The sequence below is a fragment of the Pezoporus occidentalis genome, unplaced genomic scaffold, assembly GCF_034315485.1.
Source record: "Pezoporus occidentalis ecotype Australia unplaced genomic scaffold, CSIRO_AGI_Poc_V1 ctg2, whole genome shotgun sequence".
Taxonomy (NCBI): Eukaryota; Metazoa; Chordata; class Aves; order Psittaciformes; family Psittacidae; genus Pezoporus; species Pezoporus occidentalis.
The window spans coordinates 41,119-60,735 of record NW_026913855.1 but is presented as its reverse complement, the minus strand read 5'-3'; the positions used below and the strand labels follow the sequence as shown (position 1 = coordinate 60,735).

General features: G+C 38.8%; 1 protein-coding gene across 1 annotated transcript in view; it reads right to left on the bottom strand.

Annotated features, from left to right (window-relative positions):
• Window positions 1-19,617, bottom strand: part of FBXL7 (F-box and leucine rich repeat protein 7) — a 179,845-nt gene that overhangs the window by 128,753 nt on the left and 31,475 nt on the right. The window contains exon 2 of the mRNA XM_062617672.1: window positions 8,363-8,452. Coding sequence (XP_062473656.1) covers window positions 8,363-8,452 — 90 coding nt within the window. The remainder of the gene's footprint in view (window positions 1-8,362; window positions 8,453-19,617) is intronic.

Genomic DNA, 19,617 nt, shown 5'->3' with positions numbered 1-19,617 from the left:
CAAGATAAAAATAGACCTCATATTAGGGAAAACTAAAAGCACCATAGATTAGATTAGGCACTGGAATAAACTGAAATTTAACTGCCATAACTGATAATAATGTACAATGGAGATTTATGATACATCCAAGTCACTGGAAGCAGTGTGACAGGTTACAGTGATCCAGTAAAGCCATTGAGCTTCTTCCCACTTGTACCTTCACTTTGTAAAAAGTAGCCTGAAAGGAAATACCACAGTGGACAGCTGCTGAACATGCAGCAGGCATACCACTACATCACAAGTTATATGCTCAAACGTGGCTGATTAAGCCTAGAGGAATATGTAGACAGCTATCACCAGATTATACTCATGCTCATAACTTCTGCTTACACTTCCAGCCTAGTACACTCTAGCTGCCTAAGCCCATGATGATCCAGCAGTCAGAATTAACAAGAATGTAAGAATTGCCATTATCTATTCCTGAACTGCCAATTTCATCAGCCAATCTCAGTACCTGCTTCTCAAGGGAAATCTGGCAAATGCTACCAGAAACACAGAGATGACAAAACTTCAGTAGCTTGAGAAAAGCTTCAAGTAGCAGGCAGAATGGCACAGTAGCCAAAAGACAAGAACAGAATGAGTCAGCAACTCTAAGCAGATATTTCTCAAACATGCTGCTCATTTTGGCTCTGTTGGCAGTTATCAGTCTTAAAAATTATACAGTCATTTGACAAGCTGACATAAAAGATAAGATACAGGAAAATAGGGCAGGATATTTTGGACAATAAATTTAAACTACAGTATCTTAACAGGGATTGTCAAGTTAAAGACAAAACTTGCTGTTCCAACTTTATTTCATTATTTCGATCAAGTCCTAGAATTAATCTGGAAGAGCTTGCTAGTGTCAGTTCATAAATTCTGGAAAAGGGATAAACGTGACATTTAAATGTGCATTTTCTGGTTGTATATGTTCTACAAGTAGTCATAAGAGACAGTCTAGCAGCCAAGAAAATGTTTTTTAAACTACCAAATGTTGGGCAATCATCAGATGCTTCAAGATGACTCTTCACTTTTCAGAGAGGGAAACTACTTCAAATAGACATAGGCAACAACAGACAGAATAGTTTTGGGTCAGAACGTCCCTGTGATGACAATATTTAAGTAGTTGGGTACAGCATTTTACAGAAAGAATAACATTTGGGATTTTGGATTCCTTAAAATCAGATTTACAGGTAATAGAATAAACTGTAATCACCCCTCCCAAGCATTAGATCTTACTTTGGAATAGCTAATTCAGGTTTTTTAAATTGGGATCATTTCTCTTTAACTGCACTGTAAGTGCATTTGCTCTGGTAGGTCTCACATTTCAGGCAGCAGATCAAGTAAGACTGCAGTTTTATGTGCCTTTCCAATTTGTTCTTAGTATTGTTTGGGCAAGTTTTAAACATTTGGCTATAGCATTTTGGTACAAATTAGCCAGAATAACGTAAGGTTTCAATTTGCAGCTTTAACCTTGCCAATGTCCCAACTACTTTTGCCTTGTATTTGAACTCTGATTTAAATGCTGATTGCAATGGTATTGTTATAATTAGCAGAACAGCTTTGCAGGAACACTGCCTATTAGATAGCAAAAGTGCAACAAGATGTGGTTAGACAGAAAAAATAGTGCCTAAGAACAACCTCTATACTACTTTGTGTCTCCGCATATTGCTCAAGGTGATTATATTAGCATATGAATTCAGATATGCTGGTTAAAGTAATTTAAATAGTGAGCTCTGTTTATTTTGCCAAAGTGTTTATAGTTTTGGATTTATTAACTGTCAAGCCTCCACCCCCCCTTACTCTTCCCCAGTTTTTTGGCTTCAAATGATTTTATTTTGGCACATTTAGTAACGCAACATTTCACTTTTCTAGAAAACTCCACTGCTAGAAGAGTAACACAAAACCCCAGGAAACTCACCTGGTCTCCAGTTTCACTACCAACTCAAAACAGCTACAGTTCACTCAAAGCCAACTGAATCTCAGCCCAGTTCCAAGTAAGCAAGGGCAAATTCAAGCATTCATATAAAATTCAGACATGGTTTGGTGCACAGAAAGTCTGCTTAGACAATACTTCAACAGTAGAACCAAGAGCCTTTATTCCCACTAAGTCACTGAAAAGACATGAGGATGGAGAAAAACACAAAAGAACTGCCATCAAAAGTTTTAGGAATAATGTCTAATACTTGCACACATCCAAAAAGAACATATATAGGTTTTCATTTCTGATCCTGCATTAGTAAGCTTCTAAAAAGGAAAAAAATTAAAGAACTGAAGCAGAAAAAGATCTCATAGCAGGTATCATGTGTAGGAAGGGATCAAAAGATCTAAAGAGCTTTTTCTGCCAAAAGGATCATCAAGAAAAACTGGGTGGAAAACAACATCTCTTCAGCAACAGTCTTTTGACACAACAGTTAGTGAACTCAAAGTCCTGAGAGGATATACAAACTACTCAAAAGCTTCAATGGAACTCCAGTATATTAAACATAGCTACCTGCCTTATTATGTGAACCATAATACACAGAATGGTTGCCTATTTGCAGACTGGTTCCCTAAGATTTTTATCTTCCTCTGAAATAAGATCAGGATTGCACTCACTTGGATCTCAGTCTGAGCTGGTTCTCTATCAGGAACTATTTTAAATACCAAAAGCATTCAGTAGCAAAGGAAACATTCCATCTTTACAGATTTTTTGTAGTGTCCATCATTGTGCACAACGGAAGGACCATTCCTCTTAAATTCACTGAGCAAATTAAGAATTACTTGGAGAACCAAAAGACCCCCAGACTTTTAGAAGAATGTGATCACGTAGCCAAGAGAAATTAACAGAATGACATCCTCCCTGAAAATATCCTATAATGTGTACTTTATTTCCTCATTGGTAAGGTGAAATGAAAGGCACACAACCCAAATAGATCTGTTGTTGGTTTTTGGCAGGGAGAGGTTAAGGTGGTTTGTTTTTTTTTCGTGGGGTGTTTTTGGGGGGGGTGGAGAGGGTGTTATTTGTTTGGGGTTTGGTGGGTTTGTTTGCTTGGTTTTAGTTATTTTTGGTTTATTGTGTTGGTTTGTTCTGGGATTTTGCTTGGTGTTTCATGGATTGGTTTTGGGTGTTTGCTTGTTTTTTCTTTTTTGGTTGGTTGTTTTTTTGGAGAATGTTTTTTTGATTGCTCTTTTTCAAGGACTTTAGCAGAATGAAAAATCAGCTCTTAAAGAAGGCTAGTTCCTCATTCACAGACGTCCTTTTCTCTGGAACTGATGTGCCAGGGGAAGACAACAGACAGCAGAACCATAACATACAGCAGCACTCAGCAGCTTCAGTAGCAAAGACCCACCAGAAAAGGATGCCGAGGACCGCAGTAACACATCTTGATCAACCTTAACCAGGTATCATCTTGCACAAGGTATGAAGTAACACTCTTACATGAGTAATTAAAGCATTACATATTTTCAAAATGCTGCATTTTCACACAGTTACCCCCAGACATGATTTAATGAGAGGAATGGTTCCTAATGAATGTAATTATTCCAGTCAGGCTATAGAGACTGCTTCTCCCAGAATCAAAGAACTGTAGAGTGGAAAAAGACCATTAAGGTCACCAAGTCCAACTGTTAAACTAGTACTGCCAAGTCCACCAGAACCACTAAAAACCCCAAATAAAAGAATACAACTTTTTTGTACACACCTAAAGTTCAGGAGAAACACCTCTTCTGTTGAGATGCATACAAACAGGTACTGCCAAAACAAATGTGTCTGATCTCCACAGTAATCATACATTGCAGTGCTAATGAGTGAAAAAGCTGTGTTCTCTTAATTCTCCTGTTTTCCAAACACAGTCTTTTTTAAGTATATTATGGTACATGAACATCGTATGAGGAAGCCAGACTGGAATTCTCAGACTACTGCAGAAACAAACAAAAAAGTTAAATACTTACCTTTTGAAGGCCCCTGAAAGTTAACATCACTAAAAGCAGAAATAATTTTAACTTCTGCAGAATACAGCAGCTGACCTGACTGCATTTCAGCAGAATTCAAAATACAAATCTTTAACAGGGTATATTCAGAGGTATTTCAGCACTGAGTCACTCTGCTAAAACAGTGGTTTGCTTCAGGGCTAATCCTTCAATTTGATTTTATAGAAACTGAGAAATAAATTGGAACTTGCACATGGAGCTCACATACACAAGCTCTCACTTTAAAGCTGCCTCTGGGTTACTGTTTAAGAGCCATATACATGAAGTGCAAACAGTATCGATTTTTTATTTGAAAACCAGTGAAGTCAATATGAAGCATCCAGCACTCTCTGCAGGTGTTAGAAGAAAGCTCCCTGACGAAGGTAAGCCCAAACAAAAACATTCAGTCTAATCTTCTAAATCAAGTTTTAGACAATAATATTCCAGCTGAGACTGTGTCTAGCAAATTGCATTTAAATGGCCCACAAAAATCCATTTAGTCTTTCATTTGCCAGAAAAGCAACGGGGGGTAGCAAAAACTCAGGCATTCTCAAGTTTCTAACTGTAATTGATCAATGGGGCAAAGAATTGCAGATAATGTCTGAGACTGGAAAAGAAGTAAATGTCAGTGTATATTCAAAGGTAAAGAAAATTGTATTCTCAGAAAAAGAGACACAGTAGAGGTATCAGTGTGCATGCACACTCATAGTCCACCATGCTTCCTTCTGAGTCATGCTGTAGCCAAACAGTCCTTAGAGCATCCTCTGATTTAAAGAGAGGACCAGACATCTATTTTTTGCCATCTACCCTTCAATGAAGTACAGAAAGTCACAATAAGAGTGACTGGAATCCAGTTTCTGCACACCAGTACAGAATCACCTTTGCATCCCTCTCAAGCGCATCACTGGTATCTCAAATTCGAATTTAGGAAGTTGTGAAGTCTGCTAACTACTGTCATCATTATTATTTGGCTAAGGATACTAATTCAAATTGTCTGTTCTTCACTGGCAGATGATGAGCAGTTCGCATGGGCACATTTAATAGCATGACAAGCATTTTGCCTCTTTGAAACATAAAATCTCCTTCCAAAACCCTACAGAGGCTCAGAATTTACAATGTAAGGGAGGGTACCATATTTTGGCTGTAACTGCAGCTCCCATTTTCATCAAGAGATTTAACTGATTTTGCCTTAACAGCATACCTAGGACTGAAACACCACATAAGCCATTTCAAGTAGTTTGTTATCCATTTCTTGTACCCATCCTACATAGAAACATAGCAGCACTGAAGCATGACAAATAATGGTTGCAGTAGACAAGAAGAGTGTTTCATTTAGTTGTTCAAACTGATGTCAAGATGACACCTGCTGTCAGATATTTCCTGAGACTGTTTGCTCTTTCGAGCAGGAGTCCTGCTTGACGTCTTTTGGCAATCCCTGGGACTCTGTACCTGCCTTAGTAGTACTTCACACAACTACTTCTCTGCTGTAGAGTGCCTCAGAGATTGTATCAATCAGTCCCACAGATTTCTTTTCTACTTGTTTAAAGGCACTTCACTGATTCAACTTCAACAAGTGTGTCAATTGTCTTACAGAAACAGAAGACGTGCTCTGCAGAACCTGAAAGAATTAGGTCTGTTCGGAAAGCTGGAAAGCAGGAGCCTTGAAAGACCTTCATCCTCATGTAAAAATTCTATACTCTTCATAGAACTGGGCACTCAGGAATTCAGCTGCCCATAGAAATTCAAAAGATGCAAAGAAGCTGTCTGCAACTTGTTCAATTAAGGCCATTTCACATGCCAGTGAAGGTGAAGACTCCACCTGCAATGTTTTGTAGGCATTCCCACTCAATACCTAGGACAAATACTTCTTGCCACACACAACATGTGGCTCATTCACGGAACATCATACAGCACTATGAATTTACAATACATGACTACAGCAAAGAGCAGAATTGGAGCTGTTTGTGCAGTGTATCAGTTTCGTGGTGAAGAGCAAGATACGCTTACCAGTTTCCAGGGTGGGCAGGTACTACTGTATCATGGCAAGCAAATACTAGAGCATGGAGTGCTATAAAGATGAATTTAACTAAGTTATAAAATGTTATGTAAACACCCCAATTACAAGACATAACCACCACTGCTTGTACAGCATCAAACACAATCAGGCTGCTGTTCTTAGCTGGTCCCTAGACACTACTATATAACTGAATAGAGTTATAGAGTCTTGGAAACACAGAACCCTGCTCATCTTGCAGAAGGTATGAGTCTTTCTGTTCAGCTGAATCCTCCTACAGCATAAGTCTCCTGTGCATGGGGAGAAGAGGCAGCATCAGTAAAACATCCAGATATGCATCAGCTGATAAATGTACCTTTCAGTAACAGCACTGGCTTCAACAGTACCTGCTTTTCCCTAGCACCACTTCCATGTCTCTGCTCTCACTTGCCTTCATGCGACTCATATGCTGCCTGGTTACAACACTCAGTATCTGCCAGATTATACAACAATCCACATTAAGGCAATTTATGTTAAACAGATCCTCATTAGTAACTTCTCAGTAGAAAAACTTAGTGGGAAAATAGTAGCAGCACAGGCTAAGGGGCTACTTCAGCTGCTGTCAAAGTGTCTGTCAGATCACACTTTCCTATGGGACATCAAGAAAAGCCTAGGCTTACATCTGAAATTGCCTCCAGGTATAGAATAGGCAGCTCCACTGCTCTGAAGTCTTTCTGCAACTGCAAGAGAACTGATAAAAACACATCTTTACTACATCATCTGCTGGCCTGCATTTAAGCCTCCCTTCACTAATGAATTAATCAGCTGCAAACAAGTGGTCAAGATTTTCAGGGTCAACATTAGTATTCACTGGCTCTACAATGGGTTAGATTAAGAACATAAATCTTAGAGATTAGTAAAAGATTACTTCACATTATCTGATTTGAAAATAAGGGGGAAAAAAAACCATGCTGTACTGATTGAAGCAAAACAGAAATTTAAAGCAATTGTTAAGTACTGACTTAAGAGTTTCCACTATTCCATTGTGGTTTCTAACACCACCCCACCCCATCCCCAGCTGTCATACATGGAAGTAAAAATGCTTTTATGCATTTCCTACATATATTTTGCATCTTGGCAATTCACCTTCTGTAGGTACCTTAAAACTTTTGAATCTAAGGCTTACAGAAACATGAAGTTTACTATTCAACCTAATTTTATTAACCATTTATTTATTGTTAAATTTATTGCATAGACTAAAAAGTAAAGAGGCTAAATCAGTATCTCTCATGAGAGAGTGATCTGATCTTCATTCTTCAGGTGCCTGATCTTCATTCTTGATATGGCATGATGCATGCCTAACAATAAACTCTAGTGATTTGTATGATCATTTATCACCTACATGAACTGCTTTTACTGTACACATTCTACAGTCGTAGTCAGACTTGCCAAACTAGAGCTATCCAAAGTCTATTATTTCCTTTAACCACAAGAAATAAAGCCAGACAGAGTAATCAGAGCTTTTAACTGAATTTGTAAGGACAGAAGTGTAAGAAATCAGAATTATTGTTTGGTAACTACCAAGTTCAGCCAACTTCCCATGACAGAGCTGAGCAGAAATGCTAGCTAAGGCACATAAGTTTATCATCTAAAAAAAAAGAAAGAAGTCCTTTCATCTTACATCATTAAGCTACATGTAGATTTAATGATTTCCTCTCAGCCTTCAAAGACACTTGTAAAAACTAGAGCCAATACACTTTCATTTAACAGAGCACACCTACTCACACATAAGAAGGCAGCAGGGAAAGATCAGCATTTCTCTGCTCATAGGCTAATTAGTACAACACTGTATTAATAGTGACACGTAAGACCATCTCCTTTCCCTAGACACCAAAAATCTAGTGCTGGATGATCACACACACCAGTAATTTTAGGTGTCCTTGTCCACTTTTCATGTCCATAGCTAAACTTTTGAAAACTTGGCATAACCAACCTGCATTTCATGGTGTTCATAGTACGAAAATAAGAGGCTGAGATTTAACTTAGAACCTATGTCAAAAAGCTTCCATTAGATATATTCTTTAAAAAGAAGTTCAAAATCTGATTGCATCAAATTGCCCACAAAAAAGCTTTTGCTGAAAAAAGTAACATACAAAACTACTCAAAACCCTCTACATTTTCATTCTGCAAAAGTATCTTAAATCCTTTGTCACAAGCTTGTATCAGGAAGTACAGCAGGTACAAGTGGAAGAGCATTTTAATTTCTGAAGAACTGTTTTTTAATTTCTATATGCTGATAGTACTGTATACAGGAGGAACACAGAGGCAGCACCGCTTCTCTGAAAATTACTAGGATTATGCTGGGAAGCCTGACCTGGGTAATGAGTACCAGCTGCCTACCTTCACTGGTAGCTGCATTCTTCTGGGCTTTGGTGGGTGTGTGATCTGTACTTGAACTCACGTCGGATGAGATGCTTGAGCTGCCTTTGCCTGCAAAGGGAGAAAAAGGTGGAGAGGGTGGGAGAGACAACAAACATAAGTATCAACAGCGAAATAGAAAGACCTTCCGTATCACAGACCTGGAACAATTCCAGAAAGCTTTAAACCAAGTTTAAAGCAGCTGATGTTCATTTTGTACACAGTGGAGGAGAAGTTAACTGCATTTTATCTTATAGCATGTACATCTTTACATGTACTAGAACTGCAAACAGCCTTCTGTGTCACAGGGGCTGTCATTACGTATTTTCCAAGCTCCACTGTAAATGAAAAGTTTGCGATTAACAACATGAGGAAGACTTTCACGATCAGTTTTCTCATTCAAATACCTCTAACACAGATCAGGACAAATGGACACTGACCTTCATGAGCATAGAGGGTTAAATTCAAAATTTGATAAATAAGTTTAATTTTTTGGTTTATGTGCTCACACCATGTATTCAAGTCACTTGGTCTCGTGAAAAATGATAGCAAAGTATCTGCTGTTTCCTCCTACACCATGCTCACTGCTTGATGTAATACACCCTTTTAAAACTAACTTCTATATTTGCTGTTCTTCACTTTTCATTTTTTAAGTGAAATTCAGAACCAATGGATGCTTCTTCTCTTAACTCTCTGAAGACTTTTTCCTGCATTTCCCACATCAGTGCCCTCAGACCTATATGTGGTATGTCAAACCAGCTACATGTAGGTAACAGAAAAAAATCCAAATACAAAGATAAAAAATAACTGTGATAGATACCACAGAAGAGTGGAGGGTGCTAAAGCAAGGTCCTCTTTTTTTTTTTTTTTTTACCTGTGACCACCTAAGAATGACTCACGTCCGTTTCCCTTCACTCATTCTACTCAATCTCAGTTTACTCCTACTTCCAGGGAATACATTCAGCTCCACAGCACAAACCAGACCAACCGATCAACAATACATGAGATAACTCTAGAAAGAGGAAAGGTAATGAATACTATTACATTTTAAGAAGTTATCTATCCCCCCAAACACTGCATCAGTGAAGCCTGTAAGAGCTATGCTGACTTTTCAACCAAAATTAGGCTGTATGCAGAAAGCTAGCAGACACTGTGTTTCTGTCACTTGAGTAAAACCTATAATTATAGGAATGTTAGCAAGAGACTTTTCTGATCTGTTATTTCAATCAAGCATTCCTTGGGGTTCTGGGTTACAGTATGCCTGGTTTTCATAACATTTAGATGTAAAGGAGGAGGTCTGATTTTTAAAGGTGCCACAACAGAGCAAGGATTGAAGTTTTAATAGGAAACGACTGGAGAATGTGCAAACGTAGGTTGCTTCACAACCAAGGTACTGCCACTTAATCCATCAGCCAGCCCTAGAGAATCATTCTCCCACATGAAGCTGCTTAAGTTAACATGCTCAGATTTGAGATGATTGCGGAGTAAAAGGATATTAAAGAGGCCAGAAGGAAGTAAAAAAATAAATGGCTAAGACTAGTAGTTGGGTGGGGTGAAGGGGGGGTGTGTGTGTGTGTGTGTATTTTCAGTGATTCACTAACTGCTTTTTACATTCCTTTAAGAAGTTTAGCAAACCCAAGAATCAATACCTCTTGAATATCACTTCAATTGCTCTCAAGCAATGACATGAGTTTGAGTAATGGACTGTGGTCTTCATAGAAAAGACTGCCCCAAAATAACTCTCCAGCTAAGCCAACTAGAGTAGAAGAAAGGCAGGTGAGAAAAGAGAAGGATAAGTGTAAAATAGTTTCTTTCCAAGGAAGAAGCCACAGAACTTGAAATATCTGCAATAGCTAATAATCAAGTCATTAATGACAAGAAAGATATTCAGATAGAATCACCATTACCAGCAACTCCTCATGTACCAAGCACTGTAACTGCAGAAGCAGAGAATCTATCAAGGAGCATCAGCACTCCTTAACAGATTAAGAAAAAAAAACCTAACCATGACCATGGGGAAAAAAAAACAAAACCAACAACAAAAAAAAACCACAAAAAAACCCCACAAACAAACAAGCCGAAAAAAAAACAGCCAAAAAAACCCAAAACCAAAAACCATACACACACCCCCCCCCAAAAAAACACCAACTGGAAAAAATTATTTCCTCAAAGCAAATAAACAGGATTTCCTCTTAAAAAAAAAATAATATATATATATATTGGGGAAAAGGAAGTCAGTGATACCAAACAACAGCAAAATTACTGGCTGGTCATCTGTGGCATACGTTGTTTTCAGAAGGTGAATACCTCCTGTGGCTATGTATCTCCCTCATTAACATCAAAAATATTTCTATTTACACCATGTACAAGCAAGCCTCCAAGAGCACAATAGAAATATTTTAGTCACTGCAGGGTGCAGACTGCCAGTACACCCAATAGCAACACTTACAATTGTATACTTACATAGGAACTGTGAAATACCAGCTATAAGTCTAAATATTTAGCATTTAAATCTACGTGAACTTTGAAACATTTTAACTCCTTGGGAGAAGTTAAAACTAGAAATTAAGAAAAAATAATCCATAGTGGTTACTGCTTTGGTTGGATACGAGTTCTTCCTGCAGTTACACTCTTGATGTTTTATGATACTGTCTTCTCCAGCTGTATACAGCCTTGAAACAAGCCTTCTTCCTCTCTGTCTACCCTGAAACCCTCTATTCATGTGCGTGGGGTGGAGAGGGGAAGCAGGAGATACTTTTTAAATAGACTAGCAGATGTTATATCTATTCTTTTAGTGCAAAACAAAACCATTCACTTCTAGTCAGCTAGATCTGGCTATTGTAGACTCATGCACACCTGCAAGAGCTAACATGTATGGGTATCTAAGTATTCTCCCAAAAACTTGGGTTTGATAATGGGAGAGAGAGTGCAGTGTCAGAAAGTTCCCAGATAATGTAAAACATGGAGAAATGGTTGATACACCATGAGGTTACTGCCATTCAGAGGGACCTCATCAGGCTGAGAAAAATGGGCTGAAAAGAAGCTCAGAAAGTTAGTTCAACAGAAGAAAATGCCAAGTGATGCATCTGGGAAAGAATGACCCCATGTACCAGTGCGTACTGAGAACTGACCAACTGGAAGGTGTTTTGACAAAGATCTGGCAATCCAGGAGGACACCAAGTTGAACATCAGCCAGTAATGGGCCTATGTGGCAAAGAAGACCAACAGCACCATCGGCTGCATTAGGAGAAATGTAGCCAACAGGCTGAAGGAGGTGTGCCCTGGGTTCAGAAGTAGCAGTCACCTTTCTCCTTCTTAGTAGCTGGTGCAGTGCTGTGGTTTTGACTTTCGGCCTGGGAACAGCGCTGATAACACCGATGTGTTTAGCTGTTGCTCAATAATGTTTACTCTGACCAAGGACTTTGTGAGTCTCATGATCTGCCAGGGAGGAGGGGAAGCCAGGAGGAAGCAGAGACAGGACACCTGACCTAAACTAGCCAAAGAGGTATTCCATAACGCGGTAGTCATGCCCACTCTATAAACTGGGGGCAGTTACCTGGAAGGGCTAGATCACTGCTCAGGTCAGGCTGGGTATCGGTTGGTGGGTGGTGAGCAATTGTATTCTCTTCCCTTGTTATTTCCCTTATCATTACTATTACTGGTGGTAGCAGCAGTGGTTTCTGTTATACCTTAGTTAATGGACTGTTCTTATCTCAACCTGTGGGAGTTACATTCTTTAGATTCTCCTCCTCATCCCTCCAGGAGTGGGGGGAGGAAGGGCAGGGGGGAGTGAGTGAGCAGCATTGTGGTTCTGAGTTGCCAGCTGGTCTTAAACCATGACAAAGTGATACTCCTCCCCACCTCTGCTCAGCACTGGTGAGACACATTTGGAATGTTGGACCCAGTTCTCAGCTCCGCAGTACAGGATAAGTAGGGACATAGTGAAGAGATTCCAGAGAAGGGCCATAAAGACAATAGGACTAGAGCATCTCTCCTAAAAGGAAAAGCTGAGATCTGGGACCATTTAGCCTAGAGAAGAAAAGGCTCAGAGAGATCTTACAAATATATAGAAATACTTGAAGAAAAGGTGTGAAGAAGGAGGAGCCAGGCTCTGTTCAGCGTTGCCCAGTGACAGGACAAGAAGAAATGTGCACAAATCAAAATACATGAAATTACATTAAAACATAAGATTTATTTACTTATTTTGCTTTGATGATGATCCTGTATCAAATCAGGAACTTTTAAATGCAAACGTTTCAAGCAGAGGTTCTGTGCTAGAGGAGACACCATCTAACCTAAAATTCAAAAAACTCTTGACTCAATACAGGAAGCCTTTTTCCATGCCTTACTTGATGGCCACATAATATTTTCAGGAAGCACGTGGCAAGATAAATGAAAGAGGCAAATTATTATTTAGTATATGGGAATGGTGCTTCCAAACATTCAGCAAGTAGCATGAATTCCCAGGCCTAGCTCACCTGAGCTTACCTGAGCCAGGCTCTTCTGCAGTGATTTTTCTCAGGATGTTATCTGCCTTGAGGTGCTGGAAGAGCACCAAAGGCAGGCAGTAAGCTGGTGAAGGGTCTAGAGAATAAAGAACGAGCCTTATAAGGGGTGGCTAAGGGAACTGCGGTTGTTTAGTCTGGAGAAGAGGAGACTCAGGGAGAACCTTATAATTCTCTACAACTACCTGAAAGGTTGTAGTGAGGTAGGTGTCAGTCTCTTCTCCTGAGTAAGAAGTGATAGAACAGGAGGAAATGGCCTCAAGTTGTGCCAGGAAGGTTTAGATTGGATATGAGGAAAAATTTGGTCACCAAAAGGGTTGTCAAGCATTGGAACAGGCTTCCCAGGAAAGTGGTGGAGTAATCATCCTTGGAGGTATTTAAAAAACATGTAGATGTGGCACTTAGGGACATGATTTGCTGGTGGACTTGCAATAGTTAGGTTAATGGTTGGACTCAATGGTCTTGAGGGCTTTTCCAACCTAAACAATTCTATGATTCTATGACTTGCCATTGTCTAGAGTTACCTTTGTGCTTTCAATGGTGTTTTATTTCTAAGCCAGAAGTTGGAATCCAAAAGAAGGAATCCAAAAGAAAGCAAACTGTACTATGGTTGTAGGTAGATATGGGAGAAGGAAGCAATTTTCCTACAATACAACATAATTCACACCAGGAGTAAATGTAGCATGGACTTCGTCACACCTGCAATGAATCACACAGATGCACAGTTGCAATTCAAATTATGTCTCTGACCTGCTCCTGAGGAAGCAAGATCATGGATTTTTTTTTCCATCTACTAGTCAGTGCCAAAGTCTTACAATAGTCATAGGAACAAGATTGCAGCCATCTAACTTATTATACTATTTCCTACACATTTTATTTTGATCTTGCTGGAAAGAAAATTAGAAAAAGGCAAGTGTATAAGAGATACTTCCTCTGAACACTGTCTCTGTATGCAGCTCTTTGTAGCCAAAGGATTTTATTTTTTTTTTTTTGGTCATAGATGTCTTTGTACTCAATAATCCTATAGCCCTATTAAATCTACCTGTCTTTTTGGTGTTATGAGTATTAAAATAATGTGTTCAATTTTCTTTCCATCACAAATAGACTAAAATGTTAGGCTTGTTTGTTTTATAAAAAGTGTTTTCATCTTCAGTTTTGCTACCAGAATAAATATGTATATTAATGAGACTATTCAATGAAGCACTACTAGAAGGCTATGGAACTGGGTGGTCTTGCTTCAGATTTCAATATTGCTGAAAAAAAGCAATAGTATTCTCCTGCTACTTGTATAACTAGTTATAATCTTCCCTCCCACCCCCCAATAAACATACCCATTAGCAATCCAAAACACTTCTATTGATGCATTTCAGGTTGCTTAAAACTTGATTCTTTCCTGCAAGTCTAAATGCACACAAGGCATCTTAGCCAAATGGAAGTGTTTGACAAACACTGGAAGCAGCATGGACCAATGAAAAGCAAACTTTGGATTCTGCCAGTCACACTCACCACTGACAAGTGTCACAAATCAGTCAGGACAGAAGCAATGCAATTTAAACTTATGTGGTAAAGTACACTCTGACTGTCCAAGACCGAAAGAAAACAGTTTCAGAAGCACATATGTGAAGCCTGTCACAGTATTAACAGTATGTGACAGGACACATTTCTAACTATATGACCTCACCTGCTGCATTTTGTTATTTTCCTCATTGTTACTGCACATACAGCCAGATAAACAGAGGCTGCTTGAATTATGTTATGCAAGTTGTAAGAAACACAAGGTCCATTGACCTGTGTGGTAGATGGTGTGCCCAGCCAGTGGATCCCTTTCACTCTGCTCTGGAATAGTTTTACTGTCTTTTTTTTCCAGCACGTTTGCTCTTGGATTCAGATGCATGGGTGTTTTTGTGCTGTATTTTACATGCTCTTCTAAGATCACGTACAAACAGACTGAATTCTTGGAAAATAACAGCAGTATTATTTTTGACATCAAGTTTTAATCCAATAACATCTGCCTTCAGCAGGCAGTGACAGTTACCTCAGGAGTTAAATGGACAGTGGGGCCAAATCCATGCTGAAGTGAAACACTAGACAAAATGTCAAAACAGAAAAAGGAAACATAGTAATTGAGGGGAAAAAAAAAAAAAGGCAAAAAGCAATAAAGTCCAGAATAATAAGAGCCATTAATCTTTTTAATTGCCCAAAAGCATTACAGTGCAGTGATTTGCTTACTTAAACCATCAATTCTCATACAAATTACATTAGTCAATTCAACTTCTGAACATGAAAGGGCATATATATATGGCTTTTTTACCATTTTTTAATCAAGTATATACCAACTGCATCAAGAAGAGATCCAGGAAAAACAATCTAAACCTCAAAGCATCAAAGATTATGCAAGAGGAAAGAAAAATCTCTTTTCCTACTCCTGTTTCCACAACACACATTACACACTGGTCCAAGTGTCCAAACCCTCAAATCTGTCTTGTTTACAATCTGTACCTCTGGAGATCACAGACTTCTAGTAGATTTCCAAGTATCCCCACAGAAAGCAGCAGTCTGCTGGAATACTTAGGTTTTGAGGATACACAGCATCCTTTAAAGATACAATATATTAATACATTTATCCACAGTAAAAGCAAAGTTGGATGACGCATGTGGACAATCGTTCTCCTTGAACTTCACATTCCTACCAATGGAAATTCTATGACAAAACTGGTTTCCATTTATTAACTATTCACTACCGAACAAACTATCACTGATTTAACATTGAAGGTACCTACCTAGTAGCACTGTCACTTACTGAACTGCTTTCCGGATGGGCTGCGTTTAAAACCCAAACAAGCAAAACAGTAACCTGCACAACTCCAACCCCAAGGAAATGAAATAATCTGAATATTCCACAGGGAGTGCACTGAAGATGAAGTTTGCAGATATGTGGTAGCCCGGGCACTTCAGGACAGTATTTGCTAGAACTTTCAAGATTACAATCTCTATAAGCATTTTTTACATTATAATGTGGATTATAACTCCAGTTTCCGGGATAACTTAATTTGTCTGTAAAATTTGGCATAATTTAGCTGTGAAATAGTATACTTAGTTCTGCAGGATTTCTGATAGTTTTAAGCTAAATTTCAACTCAGGTTACAGAGGCCAATTTGGCCTTCACTGTTCTTCTGGTCCCTGTCTTCCTCACCTCTTCAAGTGCCACAGCATGCTACAACCCCCCCCGCAAACACTAGCAAAACACAACTAGTGCACTAAAGTAACCTCCTGAAGAAAGTCATTCACCTTAGTAATTTTTAGTATTTTTAGGCATCTGTACTCCGTCTGGGTGCCTGGGTGCTGGCCAAGGGTGTCTGCCTGAGTGTCTCCTTGTGCAGAGCAACTGGGGCTGCCAGTGCTGGACACAGTCAGTTCCAACAGCCCCACTGCAGGGCACTGCTGAGCCCCTCAGCCACAGGCAGGTGCCTCAAGGTAGCAAAGCCTTGAGACACAGCCTATTAATATCCCTATTTTTAATCAGTGTTACAAGATTCAACAAGCCATTTGCAAGGAGAATTTGTAACACCAAAGGAGATTAGGACTGATTTAATTAGAATAGAAATACAACAGTGGAAGTTCCACATCTTATAAGAAACAATGGTTTATCCACTCTACTGCAAAGTGCTTGAAAACTTACATTTTAATGTATGTATGGGATTGAATTTTTCAGAACTGTTTAGCAGAAAGATGCTTATAGCTAACAAGACAAGCCTATTCAGAAAGGCTGGATTAAGTTTAAGAATCCACATCTGCGCAAACCAATCTACTTGCTGTGCTGAAAGTCTACTGGGTTGGTAATTCTGATATCGATAACTTTGTGCTAAATAACTCACTATGACTTCAGAATGGCTGAAAACTTTATGACATAATGAAGACTTGAATACATAATGAAGTCTTCAAGTGGATTCATCTGATGACTGAGAAGAGGCAGGGCAGATATAGTTTTCTGAAGTAACCTATCTCACTCCTGTACCTTCACCTCCTGATGTAACAGTTGATGACACTTGCTCCTTTTCTAGTGAATTTCAGCATTCACTGGTAAGCCTTGTTAACCAAGAACTGCAAATGGGACTACTAAAGTCACCACCATTTTTGAAGATGGTACATCTCTGCTTATAAAAGCATTTCACAATAGAGTGATGAACAGCAAGCACATACCACTGGTGAGTTTATAAAGAACTAATATTGTGCTAAACTACTCTGGCACAAGGCCTTTCTTTGAAGCCTACTGTGTGCCAAAAGGTAATGCTAATTTGCAGCCAAAACTTGCACGCACTTCAAGTGTTAAGGTCTACATTTCAAACACTGGTAAAAACCAAACAATTCAGTCTAGAAGGTAAATATTATTTAAGTAATGTTGCCTAAAAAGGAAAGAATGCAAGTGTACTTCTTACTTGAACTCAAAATGAGGAAACAAGACAAGAAATCTGTAACATCTCTTTATCTGTTAACAAGACTAAGGCGTATCATGACTGAGTCTTAAAATACAACCTTTTACTGAAAAGGCTTAGCCCATACTACAAAAGCCTTTCCTATTGTAGCCTTTTATTTTATCACTGGAACAGGGAAATAAAACTTTAGGCTTCCTACCAATCACAGAGTTTGTTTAGAAGCTGCTACATTCATCCAATATTGGAGTGTTCATTACAAGTTGTCTTCCAATCACCAACATGTTGTAAGATGGGAATTTACTCAAGACATAGTTCTAAAATTTAGTTAGAAATAATGCTTCCTTAGTATACACTAACCATAACTGTACTATTTTATTTCAACAGCCAAAATAATTATTAAACAAAAAAAATATAGTTGAGTTGGAACAAAACAAAATATCTTTTATTTTGCTTTAATTGATCTCTGAGAAAATAACTTCATTGCCAAGTTCTCCACTAAAGGCTGCTTCAAACTTTGTTTTCTCCCAGCTGCACTTTAATTTAAACATATTTCTAATCTTTTATGTTAAAAAAAGACAATGGCTATTCAGTTCAATACCAAACCTAAAGCGGTGGAGACTTCATTCACACATTATCAAGAGACACCCCAATGTGTGGATAGCCTGACAGGACAAATTCCAGTATAGATTCTGAAGTGGCTGCAGAACCTATTATTGCGCTGGAACATATCAGGCATTTGCTATAGGTCTGAATTTTATAAGACAGTAACATGCTGTTCAGATGTCCAAAATCAAACCCACCAAATATGTTTGTCTTCCACAATAATACTATTGACACTTAAAATCTATATTTATATTTCCACAAACTAGTCACAGCATTTGAACACAAAAGGTTAATATTAACTTGCACTATCAGTCTTACTACTCATTTCACTTAAAGCACAAAAGTTACAACATTGTCAATTATAATTTTCATCCATTTCCCAGAACTTCATCCAATGCACGCACTGAAACATGAAGCGTCTCTTACTGCTGCATGAACAGATGTCCTACGTTCACAGTCAAAAGTGGCTGTGAATGTTCAGGTAACAAGGTCCAGCTATCCTGCTTATAGCTTATAAAACATCATCAATCTCACAGATTATGATGATACTACACTTAAAGATGTAACTGCAGGGGATGCAGAACCTTTTCTCAAATACAGTGTTTAGTCCCCAGTCATGCCTCACCTCTCCATCCAAAAGAAAGTCTAAAAGCAAAGTTATCCAGTCAGTCTGGTTGCAAAATTTCATTTGCTCATCCATGAGGAGGATCCAAAGCAAGTTGTACTCCCAGTCCACTTCCCAGCTCTCAAAAGGTTTTCAATAGCTGACTGACTTTTCTCTCTTCTACTGAATTGTTACTACACACTACTGATTGTTAACCTGACCAGACCTTTCCCTGGCTGACCAAGCTTTCACTGGTCCTTGCACTTAGCCTCCCTTGTGGACTTGGTTCTTAGCATGTCTAGTCTGCAGAACATCACTTGGGAAAAGTTGACAAGTGAAGGCAAATTCTCCAACTTATCAAGCACAGCAGCAGAGAGCATAAAGGCAATTTGCAATCTGTTAAGCCTGACTGAAGACTAGATTTTCATACAAGTCTTTCCACCCAGATAGGAGCTTTTGCATGTGCTTAAGTCATGTAACAGATCTCCAAAACCTCTCTCATGGTATCAGTATTCCCACAGCCTAGTTTTGATGCTATTGTCTGAAATCTAACCAAATTCAGTTGCCATGATGAGAACATTCACACAGAAGTTTCTTCTGAAGGTGCTTTACTTTCCTGGTCTGACACTAGATTAGTACAACCTTGTATAGCATAGATGGCAGATCTGATTAAAGAAGTCATTCCTTTTTTATCTTAGTCATCAGCTGGATCAACAAACTAAACAGATTCTTCCTATCATTGCATGACTGCTTAATCGGATGCAGTGGAAGCGTAAGAAGCCCGCAGTGGGAGTTAGCTGCTGTGGCAGAGCAGTACTTTTGGCATAGTATATGGTAACACCACAATTACCAACCTCACAATAGCCCCCAGATTTTAATGTTGACAGCTAGTTAAATCACAGTTAACAATAAAGAGGTGAGAAAGTGAAATACCTTTATAGAGACAGTGTACAAAGTACTCTGGTACCACTGTCCTCTCTGAAAAGCAATGTGAAAATCTTTCACATGACAATACAGATCTGAAAGTCTAAAATGACTTTTTCAATTAAAGAAGATCAAAGGGATCTGACAGCTAAGGAAGAACAGTTAAGG